Genomic DNA, 25885 nt, shown 5'->3' with positions numbered 1-25885 from the left:
TGTAGGACCGAGGATCTGAGATACGAGTCTGGACTTTGTTGTGATAAAAGTTATAACGTAAGATGTACAAAATAACATCCAAGATTTGTCATTAAATCCAAACACACACTCATCTCCTGCTCTGCTGATATTCTTGTATGTGACTGCTACATAAACTCCTCCTCCTCTCCACTCCACCTCCAGTAACAACGTCCAGTCAGACTCTCTTTACTCAGGACCTGAAGACATCTAGTGAATCTGTCTGGGTGTCTAGAATAAGACTGGGTCTGATCTGTTAATGTTACTTTTCTGTTCCCATCAGATAATAACAGCTTTGTGTGTGCTGTGTTTGGATCCAGTGTGATGTCACATGAATATTTTAAGAACTCAGCTCTGGTCTTGGCTCTGGTTCTGGTTCTGGTTCTGACAGTAAAACATCCACTTCAGTCAGTGTCTGTGAGACGTTTGTCCATTTGTCTGTCAGGACGTCCTGTAGTTTATCTCTGACTTCTGACACAGCTGCTGTCACGTCCTCAAAGTACCTCAGAGGACGGATCTTGATGCTGGATGAGTGTGTAGATTCACTGAGTGCTGACACTGAGGGGTAGTCCTGTAGAAACTGGATGTGGTCCTGTGTGAGTGACAGCTTCTCCATCTCAGCGTCTTTCCTCTTCAGCTCAGTGATCTCCTGCTCCAGCTTCTCCTGACGCTCTCTGACTCGACTCACTTCAGTTTGCTGCTGGGATCTGACCTGCTGCTTCACATCAGAGCGTCTTTTCTTCATGAGACGGATCAGCTCAGTGAACATCTTCTGACTGTTCCTCACTGTTTTATCAGCAGAGCCATTGATAGCCACCACCTGCTGTTGGAGCAGCTTCACATCTTTCTCTCCGTCCTGGATTCTCTGCTGGGTGTTTAGTCGACTCACCTCGAGCTCTCTCTGCTTCTCGCTCCTTTCTGCTGCAGCTGAGACTGTGTCGTGACCTTTGTGGTTGTCCATTAAACAGTTGAGACAGATAGATGCTGATCAGTACGACAGAACATCTTCAGCACCTCCTCATGACGAGAGCACACGTTCTCCTGGAGCTTCTTGGACGGCTCCACCAGCTTGTGTTTCTTAAAGACAGCTGCTTCAAAATGAGGCTGGAGGTGATTCTGACAGTAAGAGGCCAGACACTGCAGACAGGACTTACAGGCTTTCAGTTTCCTCCCGGTGCAGACATCACAGGCCACGTCTTCAGATCCAGCATAGCAGTGATCAGCAGGAGCAGCTTGGAGTCCAGTCTTCTTCAGCTTCTTCACTAAATCTGCCAACATGGTGTTTTTCTTCAGGACAGGCCTCGGTATGAATTCCTCTCTGCACTGAGGACAGGTATAGACTGCCCTATAATCCTGTGTATTCCAGTGGCCTTTAATACAGTTCTTGCAGTAGCTGTGTCCACAGCTAAGAGTCCTCGGATCCTTCAGGAGATCCAGACAGATGGAACAAGAGATGGATTCTCGGTCCAGCTGAATTCCTTTCTGCGCCATTTCTGCTCTCTGTAACAACGACTGTGTGAGATTCAGTTCCCATAGATGAAACAAGTTTCACCTGTTATCCACTAAGCATGTCTGTGCATGTGACTGTGCAGCTCTTGTTGGTTACACCCAACTCTAAACTGTAGATCTGAATGGGAGGGAACCAGGAAATCTGAGGACAGAGTGCAGCAGGCTGTGTGTGAGAGCAGGAAGAAGAGGGAGGGCTGATCGAGAGAGAGAGAGAGAGAGAGAGAGAGAGAGAGAGACAGAGAGAGAGAGAGAGAGAGAGAGACTTGTTTACATTGCTCTTTAAAAACACTTCTCATGTCAGATTGTTGGGGATGAATTCTTGTTTGAATCGGAGGCTTTCTTGTTTCTGAAAGTGACAATCAGGGGAGGGGGGACAGTCCATCCCCCCTCCCCCCCACCATCACCAGAGACCAGGTTAGAAAGGAGCTGAAGAGACTCCGCCCCAGGAAGGCAGCAGGCCCAGACAAGGTGTGTCCCAGGATGCTAAAGGCCTGCTCTGCTGAGCTGGGGGAGCCACTTCAGCACATCTTCAACATGAGCCTGCGGCTCTGGAAGGTTCCTGTGCTCTGGAAGACCTTGTGCCTCACCCCTGTCCCCAAGAAGAAAACCCCAGTGAGCCAGGCGACTTCAGACCAATCGCTCTGACATCCCACGTTATGAGGACCTTTGAATGGCTGCTGCTCCAACACCTCAGACCCCAGGTCCAACACGCACAGGATCCCCTGCAGTTTGCATACCAGGCAAAGGTGGGCGTGGACGATGCCATCCTCTGTCTTCTACACAGGGCTTACTCTCATCTGGACAAAGGGAGCAGCGTGATGAGAATCATGTTCTTTGATTTCTCAAGCGCCTTTCACCACCTATCCCCCTCCTACTGAGAGACAAGCTGACCGAGATGAGGGTGGACTAGCACCTGGTGAGGTGGATCATGGACTACCTCACAGAGAGACCACAGTACGTCAGACTGAAGGACTGCACATCTGACACTGTGGTCAGCAGCACCGGAGCACCACAGGGGACCGTGCTCTCCCCCGTCCTGTTCACCCTGTACACCTCGGACTTCCAGTATAACTCTGAGCTCTGCCACATGCAGAAATACTCGGACGACACTGCGATAGTTGCTTGTGTCAGGGATGGACAGGAGGAGGAGTACAGGAGCCTGATCGAGGACTTTGTGACGTGGTGCAGTGACAACCATTTGCAGCTAAACACCTCCAAGACCAAGGAGATGGTGGTGGACTTCCGAAGGAACAAACCACATCTAGAACCGGTTTCCATCGGGGGGGGTCGACGTGGAGGTGGTACAGGACCTACGGGTATCTGGGGCTGCAGCTGGATGACAAGCTGGACTGGTCGCCTAACATGGACACTACCTGCAGGAAGGGACAGAGTTGTCTGTACTTCCTGAGAAGGCTGGGGTCCTTCAACATCTGCAAAAAGCTGCTGCAGATGTTCTACCAGTCTGTGGTGTCCAGCGTCCTCTTCTACGCCGTGGTATGCTGGGGGAGGAAGCTGCATGAAGAGGGACGCAGCACGCCTGGACAGACTGGTGAGGAGGGCCGGCTCTGTGGTGGGGTACAGAGCTGGACTCACTGGTGACAGTGGTAGAGAGGAGGTCTCTGGACAAAAGCTCTCCATCATGGACAACACACACCACCCTCTGCACAGCACCTTCACCGGGCAGAGGAGCATGTTCAGTGACAGACTGCTGTCACAGTCGTGCTCCACGGACAGACTCAAGAACTCTTTTGTCCCCCTATAGGCCATAAGACTGTATAACACTTCACTGTCACGGCAGGGAAGAAGCACAGAGTGAACCCTGGACTCTTTTTTCACTTTTTTTCTCACTCCTCATCTGCACTGCTGACCTCAGAGTCAGCCTCCAGTTGGACACTTTAAATGCATATTGATAGTCACCTTACTGAGCACTGGTCACTTTAATGATAATCACCCTAATCATGTCTGGTTTCATCCTACTGTTGTGTTATGCTACATCTGTAATGGTTGACATGATCACCCTAACTAGTCAAAGTTTCACTCTATTGTCTTCAACACTTAATGCTAATCTGCTCCTCAATAGTTGGGTACTTAAATGGCAATCACCCTAATCACCCCTGGTTTCACCTTATTGTTTTGGACACTTAATGCTAATCACTGCTCACTACTCCTGCATTGACTGTTTAACGACTGTTTAACGACTGTACTCACACCTCGGGCATAAGCTCAAACACCTCTGTACATGCACATGGAACTAGTTTCTAGAAGGTCAGCCTTTGTTTCCAAGGCCCTTTAACTTGTCTACAGGTTTCTTTTAAACAGCACACATGCTTCTCTCTCCTTCACAGTTTAGGTACATTATGCTATATAAATTTTAAGTCTAATGCTAATGCCAACTGCACAGGTTTAACCTTTACTCTTAGTCACATCGGGGCTGCTGAATCTTGTTTTGGGGATTATTGTATATAGAGAGGGGAGGGGGGACAGCGGGTGTGTATTGTAACCAATGTCTTGTATTGTAACCAATGTCTTGTGTCCTGCCTGTCTGTATACTGCTACTGGATGCTCTGAATTTCCCTCGGGATCAATAAAGTATCAATCAATCAATCAATCAATCAATCAATCAATCAATCAATCAATATCTATCTATCTATCTATCTATCTATCTATCTATCTATCTATCTATCTATCTATCTATCTATCTATCTATCTATCTATCTATCTATCTATCTATCTATCTATCTATCTATCTATCTATCTATCTATCTATCTATCTATCTATCTATCTATCTATCTATCAGCTTAAAAAAGAACAGTCCACTGGTTTCTTGGAAAACCAAACAACAGCCAGCAGTTGCATGATCTACCTGTGAGGCCGAATATATGGCATTAGCTGCGACAATGCAGGAATGTTTACACTTAAAACAGCTGATGAAGTGTTTTGACGGTCAAGGTCACAAATGCTGTGTCTATGAAGACAATCAAGGAGCTATAGCTTCCAGTCCATAGACAACGCTGCAAGCATGTCGACATAAAATACCACTTTGTTAGGTCCTTAGTGAATGATGGTGAAAAACACCTTAAGTACTGCCCAACCAATGATATGGTTGCAGATGTGTTAACGAAGCCTGCTACTAAGTTAAAGCTGGAAAGGTTTAAGATGTTTATGTTTGGAATATGAAGTGTCTGCATTTTTCTGTATGCATGTTCATAGGATGGAATTTGGGAAATGTGAGCAAGTGGGGGTGTTGAGATTTGTGCTCTAATTTCATTTTGTGTTGAGATTATGCTTCTGTCTGTATTTGTTTTTCTATTTTGATTTCCCATGTGTTGTCATGTGACCTAACCTGTGTAATTAGTGACCCTACAGGTTAACTTAATAAAAGCACCTGTGCCCGCAATGCGGTTGTTCACACAAAGAGAAGTTCATGTACTGTGTGGTTGTGTCTTCGTTTAACGTTGTTCTGCTAACAGGGGCACACGGTATGCAATTGTATATTTATTTGTAAAAGACATTTTGCTTTGCTTTCATATAATTTTTGCTCATAAATGCTTTTTAGTTTTGCTCATTTTAGTTTTTCACTGTGTTGCTCGCATATGGAGAAGAACAAATATTGATCTAATATTGGCTTTTCTGTACTAGAAGAAGAAGCTTTGGGAGCAGTTAAAGCAATCTTTAGATTTTTGACAGAGACTGGCCTTATCAAGAGAATGTAACGCCTATAATTCAAGAGGAGGAGGAGAAATGACCGTTTAAATCCAGCAGATGGCAGTAATGCAACATAAGGATGCCAACTGCTGTAATACTCCAAAGAATAAAAAGAATGACAGTTTTCTGATGCAAGCTGCCAATAAAATCCACAGAAGAAGAAGAAGAAGTATTCCTGGATGGGACAGATGGAACTTTCTCATTCTGAAAGTAGGAAGTGGAGTGGGACGGCTAATTCAAACAAGCAAATACATTTAAATAACTAGGATTTGTGTTGGACTCTTGATTACAGTTTTGGAATTTGGACTTAGCGGTTTACATCACCTGGTTTGTGACTGGATCAGAATGTCAACACAGGAAGACGATAATATGGAGTCAGGGAGCAGGACTTCAGTACCTAGTCAGAGAAACTATTGACTATAATGATGAATAGAAAAGACAGGAAGTGCCGAGGGAGGAGCTGCGGCTGCACAAGGTTTCCTCTTATTCAACTTTTGTTACAGATTCATTCAGTCGTCACAGTCTACAAGTTAGCTGCAGAGTCTACCATCCAGGTGTTGGTGTGGAGGATGCCATCCTGTACCTGCTACATCGAGCCCACTCCCATCTGGATAAGGGAAGCGGCACTATGAGGATCCTCTTCTTGGACTTCTCCAGTGCTTTCAACACTATCCAGCCCCCCCTGCTCCGGGACAAACTGAGCGGGATGGGAGTGGACCCCCACCTAGTGAACTGGATCTCTGACTACCTCACGGGCAGGCCTCAGTACGTCAGGCTGATGGACATCACGTCTGACACTGTGGTCAGCAGCACTGGAGCCCCCCAGGGCACAGTGCTGGCTCCTGTTCTCTTCACCCTGTACACCTCGGACTTCTGCTACAACTCTGAGCTGTGTCACATACAGAAGTACGCTGACGACACAGCCATTGTCGGGTGTATCAGGGATGGCAGGGAGGAGGAGTACCGGACACTGGTGGGGGACTTTGCTGCATGGTGCCACACGAACCAGCTACAGCTCAACACCTCTAAGACCAAGGAGCTGGTCATTGACTTTGGGAGGTCCAGACAGAGGATGCAACCTGTTCTGTTAGAGGGAGCTGAAGTGGAGGCTGTGGACTCCTACAAATACCTCGGGCTGTGTCTAGACAATAAACTGGACTGGACAACACACACCAACCACCTGTACGGGAAGACACAAAGCAGGATGTACTTCCTAAGGAGACTGCGGTCCTTTAACATCTGCAGGAAGTTGCTGGGGATGTTTTACCAGTCCGTGGTTTCCAGCGTGCTTTTTTACACCGTGGTATGCTGGGGGGGCAGCATATCTAAACAGCACACATGGACAAACTGATCAGGCGGGCCGGCTCTGTGGTCGGCATGAAGCTGGACTCTCTGGTGACGGTGGCAGAGAAGAGGACACTGGACAAACTGCTGGATATTATGGACAATGCCAGCCACCCTCTGCACACCGTCATCAGTAACCAGAGGAGCCGGTTCAGTGAGAGACTGCTCCTTCCCAAGTGCAGAACCAACAGACTTAAGAACTGCTTTGTCCATCAGGCCATCACGCTCTACAACTCCTCACTTGGGAGGAGGAGGACGAGAGCACATGGGACAGAGGGGTAGGAGTTGGAGCGTCTTTCCTTCTACCCTCACTGTGCAATGACACATGGACACTTTCACTTGTATGTGCAATTATAATCTCAACCAAGTGCAATAATCGCAATAATAATCACTGCCTTTTTTTTGTATATTTTGCTTCTTCCATGCATATTTTTTGTATTTTTTCTCCAACGGAAGAGTGTTCTATTATTTATGCTATATTATTCTTTACATTGTTACTTTTTGTTACCTGCTACATTCTTATTTTTATTGTATCTGCTGCTGGAACCTAAATTTCCTTGAGGGAGTCATCCCAAAAGGATCAATAAAGTTCAGTCTAAGTCTGTTAATTACCATCTACTTACCTGTAGAAATATGAAACAATACAGGTAGATCAGGAGCTCTCTCCGTCGCGTGCACACTGGAACTCATCACGTGCTGACTTCTGCTCTACCTGCGTCAGCTACTGATGCGCAGTCTAGTATGAAGCTTAGAGCGCCCTCTGCTGATCAGGCTGACTTTAGCATGAATAATCTCACCCATACGGAGCACAATCACTCGGATTATCCCATGATAACACAATAATACAGGCAGTGAAACAGTAGTTTGCTTATGTTTTCAGAGTTTAGCTTTTAGTGACCTCGAAATTTAAAGGGGGGGGGGCAAATATTTATTCTCTATAGACTGGTATAGTCATGACATATTTTTGTAGGCCAAACCGAAAAAATGGCGCCGGTGGTTACGACGAATATTCGCCTATGGGATTTTTGCATTAGATTTTGGATCATTGCAGAAAATAAGCTCTGTGTCAAACACACGTTTCTGATGCTGTTTTGTACAGCGGGATAATCTTTACAGATAAACATCATTTATATGAAGTTTGAAGAGTTAATGCAGCCCAGAGAAGTAAAACGCTAACGTTATGCGCTAGCGAACTACACCACGGTCGGGTCATAATGACGTCACGACCGTTAAGCTTCATCGATCTAATCATCGGATTTGACAAGCTCGCTAAACGTTAGCTTAATAAGTTGTTTATTGACCTAATATTTACAAGAGCAGTGAAAAACATGACTAGAGGCTGTAAGGAGGATTAGAGAGAGAGTTCCCGGCGTGATGACGTTTAATGTCTCCATGACAACTACTGTAGTTTCAGTTAGCTACTCGTTAGCAACCGCCGTTTAAAGTTTGCATAAAAACTTTAAAATTCACTAGTGGGGTCTTAGCGCACGTAGTTTATCTCATCTGACAAAACATCAACATCTCTTTAGCTTGTGTTAACCACAGACCTTATTTCAGTCTAAACACAAACCCATTCAAAATCCACATTGACTTTTAGAGGTTAGAACCATGATGCTAAAATGCTAACTCACGTCCTGGTTTTAGGACTCAAAACTACACCAGTCTATTAAAACACACCATGCCACAATTACCCAGAAGCCTTAGCAGCCGAGCGCAAGAGCAATATTTGAAAACAAAAGCAGATGTTATTTGTTAAGATTTTACATCAGAGCCACAAAATTAATCATTCAATAATAGATCCAGTTCAAATCTAATATGCATGCAAATAGAATTACAGTAATCCAATCTGGAGGTGGTCGTGGTGAAGAACGAGCTAAGCCGAAAGGCAAGGCTCTCAATTTACCGGTCGATCTTCGTTCCTACCCTCACCTATGGTCATGAGCTTTGGGTCAGGACCGAAAGAACGAGATCTCGCATACAAGCGGCCGAAATGGGCTTCCTCCGTAGGGTGGCTGGGCGCACCCTTAGAGATAGGGTGAGGAGCTCGGTTACCAGGGAGGAGCTCGGAGTAGAGCCGTTACTCCTTCACATCGAGAGGAGTCAGTTGAGGTGGTTCGGGCATCTGGTCCGCATGCCCCCTGGACGCCTCCCTAGGGAGGTGTTCCGGGCATGTCCCTCCGGGAGGAGGCCTCGGGGTAGACCCAGGACACGCTGGAGAGACTATGTCTCTCAGCTGGCTTGGGAACGCCTCGGGGTCCCACCGGAAGAGCTGGAGGAGGTGTCTGGGGTGAGGGAAGTCTGGGTGTCTCTGCTTAGACTGCTGCCCCCACGACCCGGCCCCGGATAAGCGGCAGAAAATGGAAGGATGGATCTGGAGGTAACATGCATTTGTTACACATTAAAGTCTGAATTTTAGTATAACACGACTTTCAACAGAACAGAATAAGTTGTTTAACTTCATGCAGAATTGCAGACATGCAGAAACTCAGCTGGTACAAACAGGAGAAGGTTTTTTGTTTGTTTGTAATGAAGACAAAGAAGAAAAGGTTGAGTTCATGTGAGTTTATTCAGGATGTCAAACTTCAGGTTGTTCACACATCAAATCAGTAAAGTGTGTTCAATGTCTCTCCTTCAATCATTTCATGAACACATTCACTTCATCCACACAATCACTTTGTTTGATCAGAATCTAAACCAGGATTTATCTCCTTATTGATTTCATCAGGACGATTACATTTTGAAAACACCTTAGAGGACATTTTTACATCACTTTGAATATGAACACCAACATTTATTCTGACTAACTCCTTTCTTTAAGTGGGATTTGATAGATTTTATACAAATGTACAAAGTGGTGAGAAGAGAAAATCAGCATGAAAGAAAAGTTTGCTGCTCTCTCTCTCTCTCTCTGTCTCTCTCTCTCTCTCTCTCTCTCTCTCTCTCTCTCTCTCTCTCTCTCTCTCTCACTCTCTCTCTCTCTCTCTCTCTCTCTCTCTCTCTCTCTCTTCAGACTCTGAATCAGAACAGAAACAACAGCATATAAATGTATGAACACAAATCATCATTTTCACACAGAGAAATGTCAGTTCAGGTGAACAAAAGTCATGGTGAGCAGTGAAAGAGTCCACGGCTAAACAGACACAGGAAGGAGCGTCACTTAAAGACGCTCAAACATTTACAGAACAGACGAGAAGAGGTCAAAGTACCGCCCATAAAGTTTGATTGACAGGTGACGACCATCAGATCTCAGCAACGAGCATGGATAAAAATCAAGTTGAAGATTTCAAACACAGAAAGTTAAACATCTGTCTCCTTAATGACTTCTGTCTATTTCAGTTTACACAACTCAGCAGAGGATTTAACATTATAAAGCCTGAGTCCAGCATGTAGAGGCTGAGTGAATGTGGTCTGGACTCTGTGGAGGAGAGTCATGGTTTCAGAGATGCTGTAGAAGGACAGAATACCTGCTCTGTGATCCAGGTACACTCCTACTCTGGAGGACTGAGGACCTGAGAGAGGAGTGTGGACTTTGTTGTGATGAAAGTTATAACTGTTGTTGTAACAAAATAACCTCCAAGATTTGTCATTAAATCCAAATTCACACTCTCTCCCTGTTCTGCTGATATTCTTGTATGTGACTGCTACATCAACTCTTCCTCTCCACTCCACCTCCCAGTAACAACGTCCAGTCAGACTCTCTTTACTCAGGACCTGAAAACAACAACCAGTAAATCTGTCTGGGTGACTTGAATAAGACTGGGTCTGATCTGTTAATGTTGCTTTTCTGTTCCCATCAGATAATAACAGCCATGTGTGTGCTGTGTTTGGATTCAGTGTGATGTCACATGAATATTTTAAGAACCCAGCTCTGGTCATGTTTCCTGTATGTGACAGTAAAACATCCACTTGAGTCAGTGTCTGTGAGACGTTTGTCCATTTGTCTGTCAGGACGTCCTGTAGTTTATCTCTGACTTCTGACACAGCTGCTGTCACGTCCTCAAAGTACCTCAGAGGACGGATCTGGATGCTGGATGAGTGTGTAGATTCACTGAGTGCTGACACTGAGGGGTAGTCCTGTAGAAACTGGATGTGGTCCTGTGTGTGTGACAGCTTCTCCATCTCAGCGTCTTTCCTCTTCAGCTCAGTGATCTCCTGCTCCAGCTTCTCCTGACGCTCTCTGACTCGACTCACTTCAGTTTGCTGCTGGGATCTGACCTGCTGCGTCACATCAGAGCGTCTTTTCTCCATGAGACGGATCAGCTCAGTGAACATCTTCTCACTGTTCCTCACTGTTTTATCAGCAGAGCCATTGATAGCCTCCACCTGCTGTTGGAGCAGCTTCACATCTTTCTCTCCGTCCTGGATTCTCTGCTGGGTGTTTAGTCGACTCACCTCGAGCTCTCTCTGCTTCTCGCTCCTTTCTGCTGCAGCTGAGACTGTGTCGTGACCTTTGTGTTCGTCCAGTAAACAGATGAGACAGATAGACTGCTGATCAGTACGACAGAACATCTTCATCACCTCATCATGACGAGAGCACACGTTCTCCTGGAGCTTCTTGGACGGCTCCACCAGCTTGTGTTTCTTAAAGACAGCTGCTTCATGATGAGGCTGGAGGTGATTCTGACAGTAAGAGGCCAGACACTGCAGACAGGACTTACAGGCTTTCAGTTTCCTCCCGGTGCAGACATCACAGGCCACGTCTTCAGATCCAGCATAGCAGTGATCAGCAGGAGCAGCTTGGAGTCCAGTCTTCTTCAGCTTCTCCACTAAATCTGCCAACATGGTGTTTTTCTTCAGGACAGGCCTCGGTATGAAGTCCTCGCTGCACTGAGGACAGGTATAGACTGCCTTATAATCCTCTGCATCCCAGTGGCCTTTAATACAGTTCATGCAGTAACTGTGTCCACAGCTAAGAGTCCTCGGATCCTTCAGGAGATCCAGACAGATGGAACAAGAGAAGGATTCCCGGTCCAGCTGAACTCCTTTCTGCGCCATTTCTGCTCTCTGTAACAACGACTGTGTGAGATTCACTTCCTCATAACTGGAACAAGTTTCACCTCTAATCTACAAAGCATGTGTCTGTGCATGTGACTGTGCAGCTCTTGTTACACCCAACTATAAACAGTAGATAAGAAGGGGAGGGAACCAGGAGATATGAGGACAAAGTGCAGCAGGCTGTGTGTGAGAGCAGGAAGAAGAGGGAGGGCTGATCGAGAGAGAGAAAGAGAGAGAGAGAGAGAGAGACGTGTTTACATTTCTCTTTTAAAAACACTTCTCATGTCAGATTGTTGGGGATGAATTCTTGTTTGAATCGGAGGCTTTCTTGTTTCTGAAATGAGCTCTTCTGCAGTCCTTAAAGTTCAGTCTGCTTCAATGAGGATCATTTTAATACAGTCCTCTTCTCTGAATCCCCACAGTACCTGAATGCACCACATGATCAGACTCTGCAGCTAACTTGTAGACTGTGACGACTGAATGAATCTGTAACAAAAGTTGAATAAGAGGAAACCTCGTGCAGCCGCAGCTCCTCCCTCGGCACTTCCTGTCTTTTCTATTCATCATTATAGTCAATAGTTTCTGCTGCTAACTAGTCTATTCTCACTATGACACTTTATTATATGATATGTATATCAATACTATGTACAACTGTACTTCTGCACATGTTCACCAAAGTGTGCTTACATTCACTTAAGCAATCCATCCATCCATCCATCATCTAATACATCATTATACTGTTTATGGCCTTTGTTAATTTGCATCAAGGTGAGCATCCCACAATGCATTGCTAACTGCAGTTCAATCAGGAGAGACTTCATTGAGAATGAACAATCATGTATTAACAATGAAAAGTGCGACAATTATAGAATGAAAAGTGCAAAGTGTTTTGGGGGCGAGACTCCATCATGACGACTTAATGAGCTCTGAGGGGTGATGAAGCTGACGCAGGACAGGATGCCCCCCTATGGAGTCTAGACCCTGGTGGGTTTCAGCCTGGATCTGGACTCTGCTGAGCTGGATGGAGGTGATGGGGGTGGAGGAGGGTTACAGCGTATGAAGCACAGACAGACTGTGAAAGGGAGAGAGAGTTTTAAGCTTTTGACTGAAGAAGATTGTGTTCACATCTTCTCCCCTGAGTTCCTTTTTATTGTTTTGATTCCTGAATTAAACATCTTCATCTCGCCTGGTTTGACCCCGACCTTGTCCTCTCTGACTAGGTACTGAAGTCTTGCTCCCTGACTCCATATTATTGTCTTCCTGTGTTGACATTCTGATCCAGTCACAAACCAGGTGATGTCAACCGCTAAGTCCAAATTCCAAAACTGTAATCAAGAGTCCAACACAAATCCTAGTTATTTAAATGTATTTGCTTGTTTGAATTAGCCGTCCCACTCCACTTCCTACTTTCAGTCTGAGAAAGTTCCATCTGTCCCATCCAGGAATACTTCTTCTTCTTCTTCTGTGGATTTTATTGGCAGCTTGCATCAGAAAACTGTCATTCTTTTTATTCTTTGGAGTATTACAGCAGTTGGCATCCTTATGTTGCATTACTGCCATCTGCTGGATTTAAACAGTCATTTCTCCTCCTCCTCTTGAATTATAGGCGTTACATTCTCTTGATAAGGCCAGTCTCTGTCAAAAATCTAAAGATTTCTTTTATCACTGCTCCCAAAGCTTCTTCTTCTGGTACAGAAAAGCCAATATTAGATCAATATTTGTTCTTTTCCATATGTCAGCAACACTGGGAAAAACTAAAATGAGCAAAACTAAAAAGCATTTATGAGCAAAAATTATTCTCAACTTTTACGCAACGTTAAACGAAGACACAACCACACAGTACATGAACTTCTCTTTGTGTGAACAACCGCATTGCGGGCACAGGCGCTTTTATTAAGTTCACCTGTAGGGTCACTAATTACACAGGTTAGGTCACATGACAACACATGGGAAATCAAAATAGAAAAACAAATACAGACAAGGGCATAATCTCAACACAAAATGAAATGAGAACACAAATCTCAACACCCCCACTTGCTCACATTTCCCAAATTCCATCCTATTAACATGCATACAGAAAAATGCAGACACTTCATATTCCAAACATAAACATCTTAAACCTTTCCAGCTTTAACTTAGTAGCAGGCTTCGTTAACACATCTGCTACCATATCATTGGTTGGGCAGTACTTAAGGTGTATTTCACCATCATTCACTAAGGACCTAACAAAGTGGTATTTTATGTCTACATGCTTGCAGCGTTGTCTATGGACTGGATTTTTGGCTAAAGCTATAGCTCCTTGATTGTCTTCATAAACACAGCATTTGTAACCCTGACCGTCAAAACACTTCATCAGCTGTTTTAAGTGTAAACATTCCTGCATTGTCGCAATTAATGCCATATATTCGGCCTCACAGGTAGATCATGCAACTGTTGGCTGTTGTTTGGTTTTCCAAGAAACCAGTGGACTGTTCTTTTTTAAGCTGATGATAGATAGATAGATAGATAGATAGATAGATAGATAGATAGATAGATAGATAGATAGATAGATAGATAGATAGATAGATAGATAGATAGATAGATAGATAGATAGATAGATAGATAGATAGATAGATAGATAGATAGATAGATAGATAGATAGATAGATAGATAGATACTTTATTGATCCCGAGGGAAATTCAAGGCATCCAGTAGCAGTATACAGACAGACAGGACACAAGACATTAGTTACAATACACACCTGCTGTCCCCCCTCCCCTCTGTATACAATAATCCCCCAAACAAGATTTAGCAGCCCCTATGTGACTAAGAGTAAACATAATTACAAGTTAAACCTGTGCAGTTAGCATTAGCATTAGACTTAAAACGTATATAGCATAATGTACATAACCTGCGAAGGAGAGGAAAAACATGTGTGCTGGTTAAAAGAGACCTGTAAACAGTTAAAGAACCTTAGAAACAAAGTGCTGACCTTCTTGAAACTAGTTACATGTGCATGTACAGAGGTGTTTGAGGTAGTGCCAGAGGTGTGAGTACAGTCATTAAACAGTCAATGCAGGGATGCAGACTGGGCCATTAAAGTGCTCAGCAACATAAAGGAGCAGTGATTAGCATTAAGTGTCCAAAACAATAAGGTGAAACCAGGAGTGATTAGGGTGATTGCCATTAAAGTACCCAACTATTGAGGAGCAGCTTAGCATTAAGTGTTGAAGACAATAGAGTGAATCTTGACCTAGTATTTTCAGCTCCTTGCTCACCTGGTCTCTGCTGATGGTGGGGGGGAGGGGGGATGGATTGTCTCTGGAGATTGTGTTTGTCCTCGTGGAGGTGTTGGGGGGAGTGAGAGGGAGGGAGGGGGCGTGTAGAGGGGTGCTGGGGGAACAGGCACTAGCTGGAGCAACGGGGCTGTCAAACCTGTCAAAAAACAAGTTGAGCTGATTTGCTCTCTCAGGGTCCCCGTCTTCTGCATTGTTGTTTTTCTTCTTGCAGCCTGTGATGATTTTCATGCCCTCCCAGACCTCCCTCATGTTGTTCTGCTGCAGCTTCTGTTCTACCTTCCTTCTGTACTCCTCCTTTGCCTCTCGGAGTCTGACCTTGAGTTCCCCCTGCACACGCTTGAGCTCTGCCTGGTCTCCCTCCTTGAATGCCCTTTTCTTCCTGTTAAGGATCTCCTTGACATCGCTGGTGATCCAGGGCTTGTTGTTCGGGAAGCAGCGCACAGTTTTCGCGGGAAACACAACGTCCATACAGAAGTTCATGTAGTCAGTTGTGCAGTGTGTGACCCCCTTATATGATGTTAATGAAACACTTCTTCATAGTCTCTCACAAGGAGAGCAGAAGTGATGTCAGACTTGTACAGACCACAAACAAAGGAATGGATGATATATTTCAAAGTTTGTGGGTCTGTAGACACTGAGGTTACCCAAATAAATGTTTTAAAACATTGTCAGAGTGGATTTTACATAATATGTCCCCTTTACATGTTTAAACTTTTTATCTCATAATATTGACTTAATATGGGTTTGTATGTTTTTAACTGTAAGGAAATATTCTTCCATAGTTTGTAATGAAGACAAAGAAGAAAAGGTTGAGTTCATGTGAGTTTATTCAGGATGTCAAACTTCAGCTTGTTCACACATCAAATCAGTAAAGTGTGTTCAATGTCTCTCCTTCAATCATTTCATGAACACATTCACTTCATCCACACAATCACTTTGTTTGATCAGAATCTAAACCAGGATTTATCTCCTTATTGATTTCATCAGGACGATTACATTTTGAAAACACCTCAGAGGACATTTTTACATCACTTTGAATATGAACACCAACATTTATTCTGACTAACAAAAAAGTCACGGTGAGCAGTGAAAGAGTCCACGGCTAAACAGACACAGGAAGGAGCGTCACTTAAAGACGCTCAAACATTTACAGAACAGACGAGAAGAGGTCAAAGTACCGCCAATAAAGTTTGATTGACAGGTGACGACCATCACATCTCAGCAACGAGCATGGATAAAAATCCAGTTGAAGATTTCAAACACAGAAAGTCAAACATCTGTCTCCTTAAAGACTTCTGTCTATTTCAATTCACACAACTCAGCAGAGGATCCATCAAAACCATAAAACCTGAGTCCAGCATGTAGAGGCTGAGTGAATGTGGTCTGGACTCTGTGGAGGAGAGTCATGGTTTCAGAGATGCTGTAGAAGGACAGAATACCTGCTCTGTGATCCAGGTACACTCCTACTCTGGAGGACTCAGGACCTGAGATACGAGTCTGGACTTTGTTGTGATAAAAGTCATAACTGTTGTTGGAACAAAGTAACGTCCAAGATTTGTCATTATATCCAAATAAACACTCACTCCCTGCTCTGTTGATATTCTTGTATGTGACTGCGACAGAAACTCCTCCTCTCCTCTCCACCTCCCAGTAACAACGTCCAGTCAGACTCTCTTTACTCAGGACCTGAAAACAACATCTAGTGAATCTGTCTGGGTGACTAGAATAAGACTGGATCTGATCTGTATATGTTACTTTTCTTTTCTCATCAGATAACAACAGCCGTGTGTTTACTGTGTTTGGATCCAGTGTGATGTCACATGAATATTCTAAGAACTCAGCTCTGGTCTTGGGCTCTGGTTCTGGTTCTGGTTGTGACAGTAAAACATCCACTTCAGTCAGTGTCTGTGAGACGTTTGTCCATTTGTCTCTCAGGACGTCCTGTAGTTTATCTCTGACTTCTGACACAGCTGCTGTCACGTCCTCAAAGTACCTCAGAGGACGGATCTTGATGCTGGATGAGTGTGTAGATTCACTGAGTGCTGACACTGAGGGGTAGTCCTGTAGAAACTGGATGTGGTCCTGTGTGTGTGACAGCTTCTCCATCTCAGCGTCTTTCCTCTTCAGCTCAGTGATGTCCTGCTCCAGCTTCTCCTGACGCTCTCTGACTCGACTCACTTCAGTTTGCTGCTGGGATCTGACCTGCTGCGTCACATCAGAGAGTCTTTTCTCCATGAGACGGATCAGCTCAGTGAACATCTTCTCACTGTTCCCCACTGTTTTATCAGCAGAGCCATTGATAGCCTCCACCTCCTGTTGGAGCAGCTTCACATCTTTCTCTCCGTCCTGGATTCTCTGCTGGGTGTTTAGTCGACTCACCTCGAGCTCTCTCTGCTTCTCGCTCCTTTCTGCTGCAGCTGAGACTGTGTCGTGACCTTTGTGTAGGTCCATTAAACAGATGAGACAGATAGACTGCTGATCAGTACGACAGAACATCTTCTTCACCTCATCATGACTAGAGCACACGTTCTCCTGGAGCTTCTTGGACGGCTCCACCAGCTTGTGTTTCTTAAAGACAGCTGCTTCTAAATGAGGCTGGAGGTGATTCTGACAGTAAGAGGCCAGACACTGCAGACAGGACTTACAGGCTTTCCGTTTCCTCCCGGTGCAGACATCACAGGCCACGTCTTCAGATCCAGCATAGCAGTGATCAGCAGGAGCAGCTTGGAGTCCAGTCTTCTTCAGCTTCTCCACTAAATCTGCCAACATGGTGTTTTTCTTCAGGACAGGCCTCGGTATGAAATCCTCTCTGCACTGAGGACAGGTATAGACTGCCTTATAATCCTGTGTATCCCAGTGGCCTTTAATACAGTTCATGCAGTAACTGTGTCCACAGCTAAGAGTCCTCGGATCCTTCAGGAGATCCAGACAGATGGAACAAGAGATGGATTCCCGGTCGAGCTGAACTCCTTTCTGCGCCATTTCTCCTCTCTGTAACAACGACTGTGTGAGATTCACTTCCTCATAACTGAAACAAGTTTCACCACTGATCTACAAAGCATGTGACTGTGCAGCTCTTGTTGGTTACACCCAACTATAAACTGTAGATCTGAAGGGGAGGGAACCAGGAAATGTGAGGACAGAGTGCAGCAGGCTGTGTGTGAGAGCAGGAAGAAGAGGGAGGGCTGATCGAGAGAGAGAGAGAGAGAGAGAGAGAGAGAGAGAGAGAGAGAGAGAGGAAGAGAGAGAGAGAGAGAGAGAGACTTGTTTACATTTCTCTTTTAAAAACACTTCTCATGTCAGATTGTTGGGGATGAATTCTTGTTTGAATCCGAGGCTTTCTTGTTTCTGAAATGAGCTCTTCTGCAGTCCTTGAAGTTCAGTCTGCTTCAATGAGGATAATTTTAATACAGGCCTCTTCTCTGAATCCCCACAGTACCTGAATGCACCACATGATCAGACTCTGCAGCTAACTTGTAGACTGTGACGACTGAATGAATCTGTAACAAAAGTTGAATAAGAGGAAACCTCGTGCAGCCGCAGCTCCTCCCTCGGCACTTCCTGTCTTTTCTATTCATCATTATAGTCAATAGTTTCTGCTGCTAACTAGTCTATTCTCACTATGGCACTTTATTATGTGACATGTATATCAATACTATGGACAACTGTACTTCTGCACATGTTCACCAAAGTGTGCTTACAGTCACTTAAGCAATCCATCCATCCATCATCTAATACATCATTATACTGTTTATGGCCTTTGTTAATTTGCATCAAGGTGAGCATCCCACAATGCATTGCTAACTGCAGTTCAATCAGGAGAGGCTTCATTGAGAATGAACAATCATGTATTAACAATGAAAAGTGCCACAATTATAGAATGAAAAGTGCAAAGTGTTTTGGGGGCGAGACTCCATCATGACGACTTCATGAGCTCTGAGGGGTGATGAAGCTGACGCAGGACAGGATGCCCCCCTATGGAGTCTAGATCCTGATGGGTTTCAGCCTGGATCTGGACTCTACTGAGCTGGATGGAGGTGATGGGGGTGGAGGAGCGCTACAGTGTATGAAGCACAGACCCCGACCTTGTCCTCTCTGACTAGGTACTGAAGTCCTGCTCCCTGACTCCATATTATCGTCTTCCTGTGTTGACATTCTGATCCAGTCACAAACCAGGTGATGTCAACCGCTAAGTCCAAATTCCAAAACTGTAATCAAGAGTCCAACACAAGTCCTAGTTATTTAAATGTATTTGCTTGTTTGAATTAGCCGTCCCACTCCACTTCCTACTTTCAGTCTGAGAAAGTTCCATCTGTCCCATCCAGGAATACTTCTTCTTCTTCTGTGGATTTTATTGGCAGCTTGCATCAGAAAACTGTCATTCTTTTTATTCTTTGGAGTATTACAGCAGTTGGCATCCTTATGTTGCATTACTGCCATCTGCTGGATTTAAACGGTCATTTCTCCTCCTCCTCTTGAATTATAGGCGTTACATTCTCTTGATAAGGCCAGTCTCTGTCAAAAATCTAAAGATTTCTTTTATAACTGCTCCCAAAGCTTCTTCTTCTGGTACAGAAAAGCCAATATTAGATCAATATTTGTTCTTTTCTCTAACATTTCAATGTGAATGGCTCTAGAGCTTAAACACGTGAACAACGGGCCATGTCGCTTACATTCTTTCCTACCATGTTTTCTATAGTAGGGGCTGAAACAGTCAAGTCCAGTGTATGAGAAAGGGGGTGAAGGATCTACTCGGTCAACCGGCAAGTCAGCCATGCGCTGTTAGTCGGTCCGCACACCTTTCTGCAAGTAACAACACTTGATATGCTTGGCACTTATTATCCAATAACCACTGGCCCTGAGTTTGTTCAATATTTGCCCCGGCCTTGGTGCTTGTGGTTTCTTGTGATAGTGATCAAGTAATAGTTGTGTGATAACTCCTTCCTTTGGAAGTATAATTGAATGTTTCAGCTCAAAAGATGCAGAGGACTTTCTCAACCATCCTCAAGTTGAAACACCTTATTAGTTTTTGGTAGCTTAGCTGATTTTTGACTAAACCACTTCAGCTCCTCTTTAAAGCTTTCTCTCTGTGCTGCCTGGATGAGTGCAAAAGAGGCCATTTTTCTCTCCTCCACACTAACAGGTCCTGAGACTTGTAATTCTTTGCCAGTCTTTTTATCCTTGCAACAACATTGAGGGCTGTATTCCAGTCAGAAAATCTTGAGAACATCTCAAGGAAGCTGTCCCTTTCAAGAGCACTTGTCTTCAGAACCTTTACCTCTGGATCACCAACGAAAAACTCTGGGAAGTGTTCAATCTTGACAATTTCTGGTTCCCATAAAAACTCAGGTCCAGTGAGCCAGTTTGAGTCAATTAAGTCTGCCACCTTGAGACCCCTTGACACGTGGGTTGCTGGATTTTGATCTGTTTCGGTGTAGAACCATTGTCTTGGATCTATAGTGTCTCTTATTTTCTGGACGCGATTGGCTTCATTTTTAATGTACCCGAGCACCACCTGTGAATCTGTCCAGAAAGACTCATCTATCTTCAGCTCACGCTCTGTTCAAAGAAAGTTACTTACTCCAGCAGAAACTGCAGCTGCAGTGAGCTCAAGGCGTGGGATGATGATGATATTTGTAGGAGCCACTCTGGCCTGACCCAGGACCAGTGCCCTATGTATTTTTTCGTCAGCAACAATCCTGATATATGAGCATTTTCCGTACCCACTGCTGCTGGCATCTGTAAAATGATGTAGCTCTATTTTTGGACTGTGCCAAGGATCTCAGGAATGAGACATCTTGGTATTTGAATGTTATGAAGATTCTTCCGGTCACTGAGCCATGTTTCCCACTTGGTCTTGAGTGCAAGGGGAACAGGTTCATCCCCTCCAACACCACGCTTGCACATTTCTTGCAGGACTTGTTTTCCACACAAGATTTAGGAAGAGAGAAATCCTAATGGATCATACAAACTTGCAAACGTTGCTAGGATTCCTCATCACGTGGCTGGCCTTTCTTTGAGGATGACACTGAATGAGAATACATCAGCTTCTACATTCCACTTCACTCCAAGTACACTCTGCATTGGAATCTCACTGTAGTTCAGATTTACATCTTTTCAGTCACTTGCACATTCTGTCTCGGGAATCCTCCAGTACCTCTCTGTTGTTACACACACATTTGTGTAAGCGCAGCTTTCCTTTGCCACAGATTTCTTGTGCTTCACTGACCAGTTGTTTTGCCTTCTTAACTGAATCAATGCTGATGAGCCCATCATCCACATAGAAATCTTTGCGAATGAAGCTGGCTGAAAAAGGGTAGTCTTTTTCATATTCACTGGCAAGGTGTTTCATGCCATAGTTAGCACATCCAGGAGAAGATGCTGCTCCAAAAATATGCACTCGCATGTGATATTCCTTGGGCTCAGTGTCTTTATTCCCATCTTTCCGCCATAGGAACCTGAGGAAATCTTCTTGACTAATATGGAAGCTCATCCCAGCTCATCACAGAGCGACTCTTTACAAACTCACTGATGTTCATCATCTGTTTAAATGTTCCACGCTCCGTTTAGCCTCTTTTTAATGTCCCTCTTTTCTCTCCTATTAAACTCTGCTCATGTTGAAAAGTTTCACTGAAGTCTGATCCTGTGCAGCGTCCAATCAGTGAGTGATATACGAGAATGGGGCGTGTCTCCTCTGTCATCGGTCCTCGGATCAGCCTCCTCTCTCCTCCGTTCGCTATAAGAGCTTTGGGACGATCCTCAACATGGCGACTCTGGAACTACTTCCTGTTCTGCCGAGGACCGAGGAGACTGCAAATAAGGGACTTGGGATCCAGCCCTGGTCTCTTCAGAGTTTCCTCCTCCTCTGCTGATGTGCTTCCTCCTCATGTGTTGAAGATGAGATCAAAAAACAACAATAAAGAAGAAATCAGTCACTTTAACCAGCTGAAGTTTCACTAACAAAAGAAGAAATGTGTTTACGAGAAGATGAAATGTTCATAACTTTACCTGTTTTCTGACATGAGGACTCGGGCTCGACGTTACACATCACTTCAGAACTTCAGATTTAAATGTCACAGCGGCTGAACAGTTCTGTTGGTGTTCTGATACGTCTGTCTCATCACCCTGATAATACCACTTTGTGGACACACTATGTCTGTGTACACAATGCAGTAAAACTTCACGAGATCATATGAGTCGACTGGTGAAGAGATTGAGAGAGAAAGAACACAAGAACAAGTTTAACTTTCACACCTTGTTCATACATAATGAAACGTTCAGGAGATTTTTCTGTTTAAATTGTGACGATTATGAAGCAACACTTACTGATAATAACATTCAGCAACACACGAGCATCTGAAACTTGTTCTCCTGATCTGAACTGTCTGCAGGAGTAACGACCAGCATCATAAAATCTGACATTTTGAATAACCAGAGAACAGTCCTCTGTAACATTTAGCCTCTCAGCCTTGGCTTTCATAACCTCATTGTTACTTATATTCCCGTCTGTAACCAGCTCTACTGTTTCACTAATATAACTACTGATAACCCAAGAAGTCCTGTCACATTTCTGCTGATCTTTTCCACAAGGCAAAGTCACGTCATCTCCACTTCTGACTGTGAAGAAGGCGGTATCATCTCTGCTTACAGCTGGTGAAGAACAAAGAGAAATATTATGAAAAATAAGAAAAGGAAAATGCACTTTTTAATGTCTTTATAGTTTTGTAAGAGAATAAAGGTGCAATGAAAAACAGCAAAGAGAGAGAGTGAACTGTAACTCTCTGACTTAAATCAATGTCACTGAAATGGGTAAAAACATGAATCTCCACGTCTGACTGTGAGGAGGATAGATCCTGTCCACAGGCTGTTGTTGGAGATCACTGATTAATACGTAACAATCAATGTTTTTTGTATATTACAGACAGTGATGTTTGAAAATGTATTTAAACGAGATGAAATGGACTCAACACAGAATATTCAGAGTAAACAACAAGTTCTTACCTGTAACCAGCAGCATGAGAATCACAAAGTCAGTTGAGTCCTTCTGAATTGATGCATCTCGCTTCTTTGTCTCGTCCTCTTGTTGTCGTGCTTTTCAAAGTGCAACTTCCTTCAAAGTGTTTCTATAAGAGGCTTAACCCGTCAACTTCCTGTGATAGTGGAGACTTCTTTATGTCTGTGAGGATTGTTTTTACTCACCCTCTTTAAGATGAGAGCTGATCCACCTCTCCTCCCTCCAGAGTTCTTATTCATATCTAAACATCTTAAATGTTCTATTTGGGGTAAAGGACTCGAGTCACTGATGAGTTTTTAACAACAGGTCTCAGTTTCTGAATCCGTCCCCCTTTCTTGACCTTTTGTCGTATTTGAACAAAAACTCCCCCAGATTTCTCTATTTGTTATCACGTTCTTTATCATACTCTATTCCCATTTCAACCATCACCTAGTGAAAACACTCTGCTTCATTACTCAAAACACATTAACCATACTCTTACAGGGCATGCAGTTAGCTAACACTAGCTATGGTACTGAACTGGACTTTTTAACTGTCAATCTACTCATTAACATATTTTACAGCTGACTAATGCCTGAACTCAAATGATGTAAACCAAGACACTAACATGCAAAAGGTCCACATTAAATCAGAATTAACTGTCTTTATCTTAATACTCTTTTATCTCTGTTTTTATCACTGTTGTTAGCCTGTTGTGAATTAACTCGTTTTTAAAACACACTCAGGTACAGCATTACTCTCACAGACATGATGATATCTTTCAACACTGTCTCTTGTGCAATTTCTTTTTATCATAATACTCCGACAAACTCTTTTAATCTAGACCAAGAAAACCTAACTTTGACTGAGCTGATAACGCATGATGTAGCGCTAACATATTAGCGGGAATTAGCATGTATATACTGTATTAGCCTAGCCTACTCGACATCATACACAGCTAATACCCCGTCTCAAGCAATGGCTCGGTTTATCCTGCTTCACACCGTTTGTTCTCACTATTATTGTCTTTACCATAAAGCTCTGAAAAGTTATCTCACTCACAAAGTCACTAGCTTCATATTTAGCGATCGGAGTTGTTTCTATCTGCGGCCGCCATTTTAGACACATTTTAGTCTCTTAATGTTACTATGAGAAACTAAAGCTCTGCTAATAACATACTACTGCTGTCTATCACCAGGATGTTAATTACCATCTACTTACCTGTAGAAATATGAAACAATACAGTTAGATCAGGAGCTCTCTCCGTCACGTGCACACTGGAACTCATCACGTGCTGACTTCTGCTCTACGTGCGTCAGCTACTGATGCGCAGTCTAGTGTGAAGCTTAGAGCGCCCTCTGCTGATCAGGCTGACTTTAGCATGAATAATCTCACCCATACGGAGCACAATCACTCGGATTATCCCATGATAACACAATAATACAGGCAGGGAAACAGTAGTTTGCTTATGTTTTCAGAGTTTAGCTTTTAGTGACCTCGAAATTTAAAGGGGGGGGGGGCAAATATTTATTCTCTATAGACTGGTATAGTCATGACATATTTTTGTAGGCCAAACCGAAAAAATGGCGCCGGTGGTTACGACGAATATTCGCCTATGGGATTTTTGCATTAGATTTTGGATCATTGCAGAAAATAAACTCTGTGTCAAACACACGTTTCTGATGCTGTTTTGTACAGCGGGATAATCTTTACAGATAAACATCATTTATATGAAGTTTGAAGAGTTAATGCAGCCCAGAGAAGTAAAACGCTAACGTTATGCGCTAGCGAACTACACCACGGTCGGTTCATAATGACGTCACGACCGTTAAGCTTCATCGATCTAATCATCGGATTTGACAAGCTCGCTAAACGTTAGCTTAATAATTTGTTTATTGACCTAATATTTACAAGAGCAGTGAAAAACATGACTAGAGGCTGTAAGGAGGATTAGAGAGAGAGTTCCCGGCGTGATGACGTTTAATGTCTCCATGACAACTACTGTAGTTTCAGTTAGCTACTCGTTAGCAACCGCCGTTTAAAGTTTGCATAAAAACTTTAAAATTCACTAGTGGGGTCTTAGCGCACGTAGTTTATCTCATCTGACAAAACATCAACATCTCTTTAGCTTGTGTTAACCACAGACCTTATTTCAGTCTAAACACAAACCCATTCAAAATCCACATTGACTTTTAGAGGTTAGAACCATGATGCTAAAATGCTAACTCACGTCCTGGTTTTAGGACTCAAAACTACACCAGTCTATTAAAACACACCATGCCACAATTACCCAGAAGCCTTAGCAGCCGAGCGCAAGAGCAATATTTGAAAACAAAAGCAGATGTTATTTGTTAAGATTTTACATCAGAGCCACAAAATTAATCATTCAATAATAGATCCAGTTCAAATCTAATATGCATGCAAATAGAATTACAGTAATCCAATCTGGAGGTGGTCGTGGTGAAGAACGAGCTAAGCCGAAAGGCAAGGCTCTCAATTTACCGGTCGATCTTCGTTCCTACCCTCACCTATGGTCATGAGCTTTGGGTCAGGACCGAAAGAACGAGATCTCGCATACAAGCGGCCGAAATGGGCTTCCTCCGTAGGGTGGCTGGGCGCACCCTTAGAGATAGGGTGAGGAGCTCGGTTACCAGGGAGGAGCTCGGAGTAGAGCCGTTACTCCTTCACATCGAGAGGAGTCAGTTGAGGTGGTTCGGGCATCTGGTCCGCATGCCCCCTGGACGCCTCCCTAGGGAGGTGTTCCGGGCATGTCCCTCCGGGAGGAGGCCTCGGGGTAGACCCAGGACACGCTGGAGAGACTATGTCTCTCAGCTGGCTTGGGAACGCCTCGGGGTCCCACCGGAAGAGCTGGAGGAGGTGTCTGGGGTGAGGGAAGTCTGGGTGTCTCTGCTTAGACTGCTGCCCCCGCGACCCGACCCCAGATAAGCGGCAGAAAATGGAAGGATGGATCTGGAGGTAACATGCATTTGTTACACATTAAAGTCTGAATTTTAGTACAACACGACTTTCAACAGAACAGAA

The 25885-nt window shown here is 44.0% G+C and overlaps 3 protein-coding genes across 3 annotated transcripts in view; 1 reads left to right on the top strand and 2 right to left on the bottom strand.

Annotated features, from left to right (window-relative positions):
• The window catches only part of LOC306824835 (homeobox protein Nkx-2.4-like), an 85092-nt gene that overhangs the window by 5496 nt on the left and 53711 nt on the right, over window positions 1-25885 (top strand). The window lies entirely within an intron of this gene.
• Window positions 9712-11721, bottom strand: LOC306833678 (tripartite motif-containing protein 16-like). The gene has a single exon (XM_079359112.1). The coding sequence runs from the start codon at window positions 11570-11572 to the stop codon at window positions 9905-9907; it is 1668 nt and encodes a 555-aa protein (XP_079215238.1). The 5' UTR covers window positions 11573-11721; the 3' UTR covers window positions 9712-9904.
• Window positions 16149-17832, bottom strand: LOC306832594 (tripartite motif-containing protein 16-like; the record flags this gene model as incomplete). Its single annotated transcript, XM_079357399.1, has 1 exon — window positions 16149-17832. One exon carries the CDS (start codon window positions 17830-17832, stop codon window positions 16150-16152), a length of 1683 nt encoding a protein of 560 aa, XP_079213525.1. The 3' UTR covers window position 16149.

The sequence above is a fragment of the Symphodus melops genome (genome assembly GCF_947650265.1).
Source record: "Symphodus melops genome assembly, chromosome: 1".
In the NCBI taxonomy this organism is placed as follows: domain Eukaryota; kingdom Metazoa; phylum Chordata; class Actinopteri; order Labriformes; family Labridae; genus Symphodus; species Symphodus melops.
The sequence above is the reverse complement of the archived record's forward strand: the minus strand, read 5'-3'. Positions and strand labels throughout refer to the sequence as shown.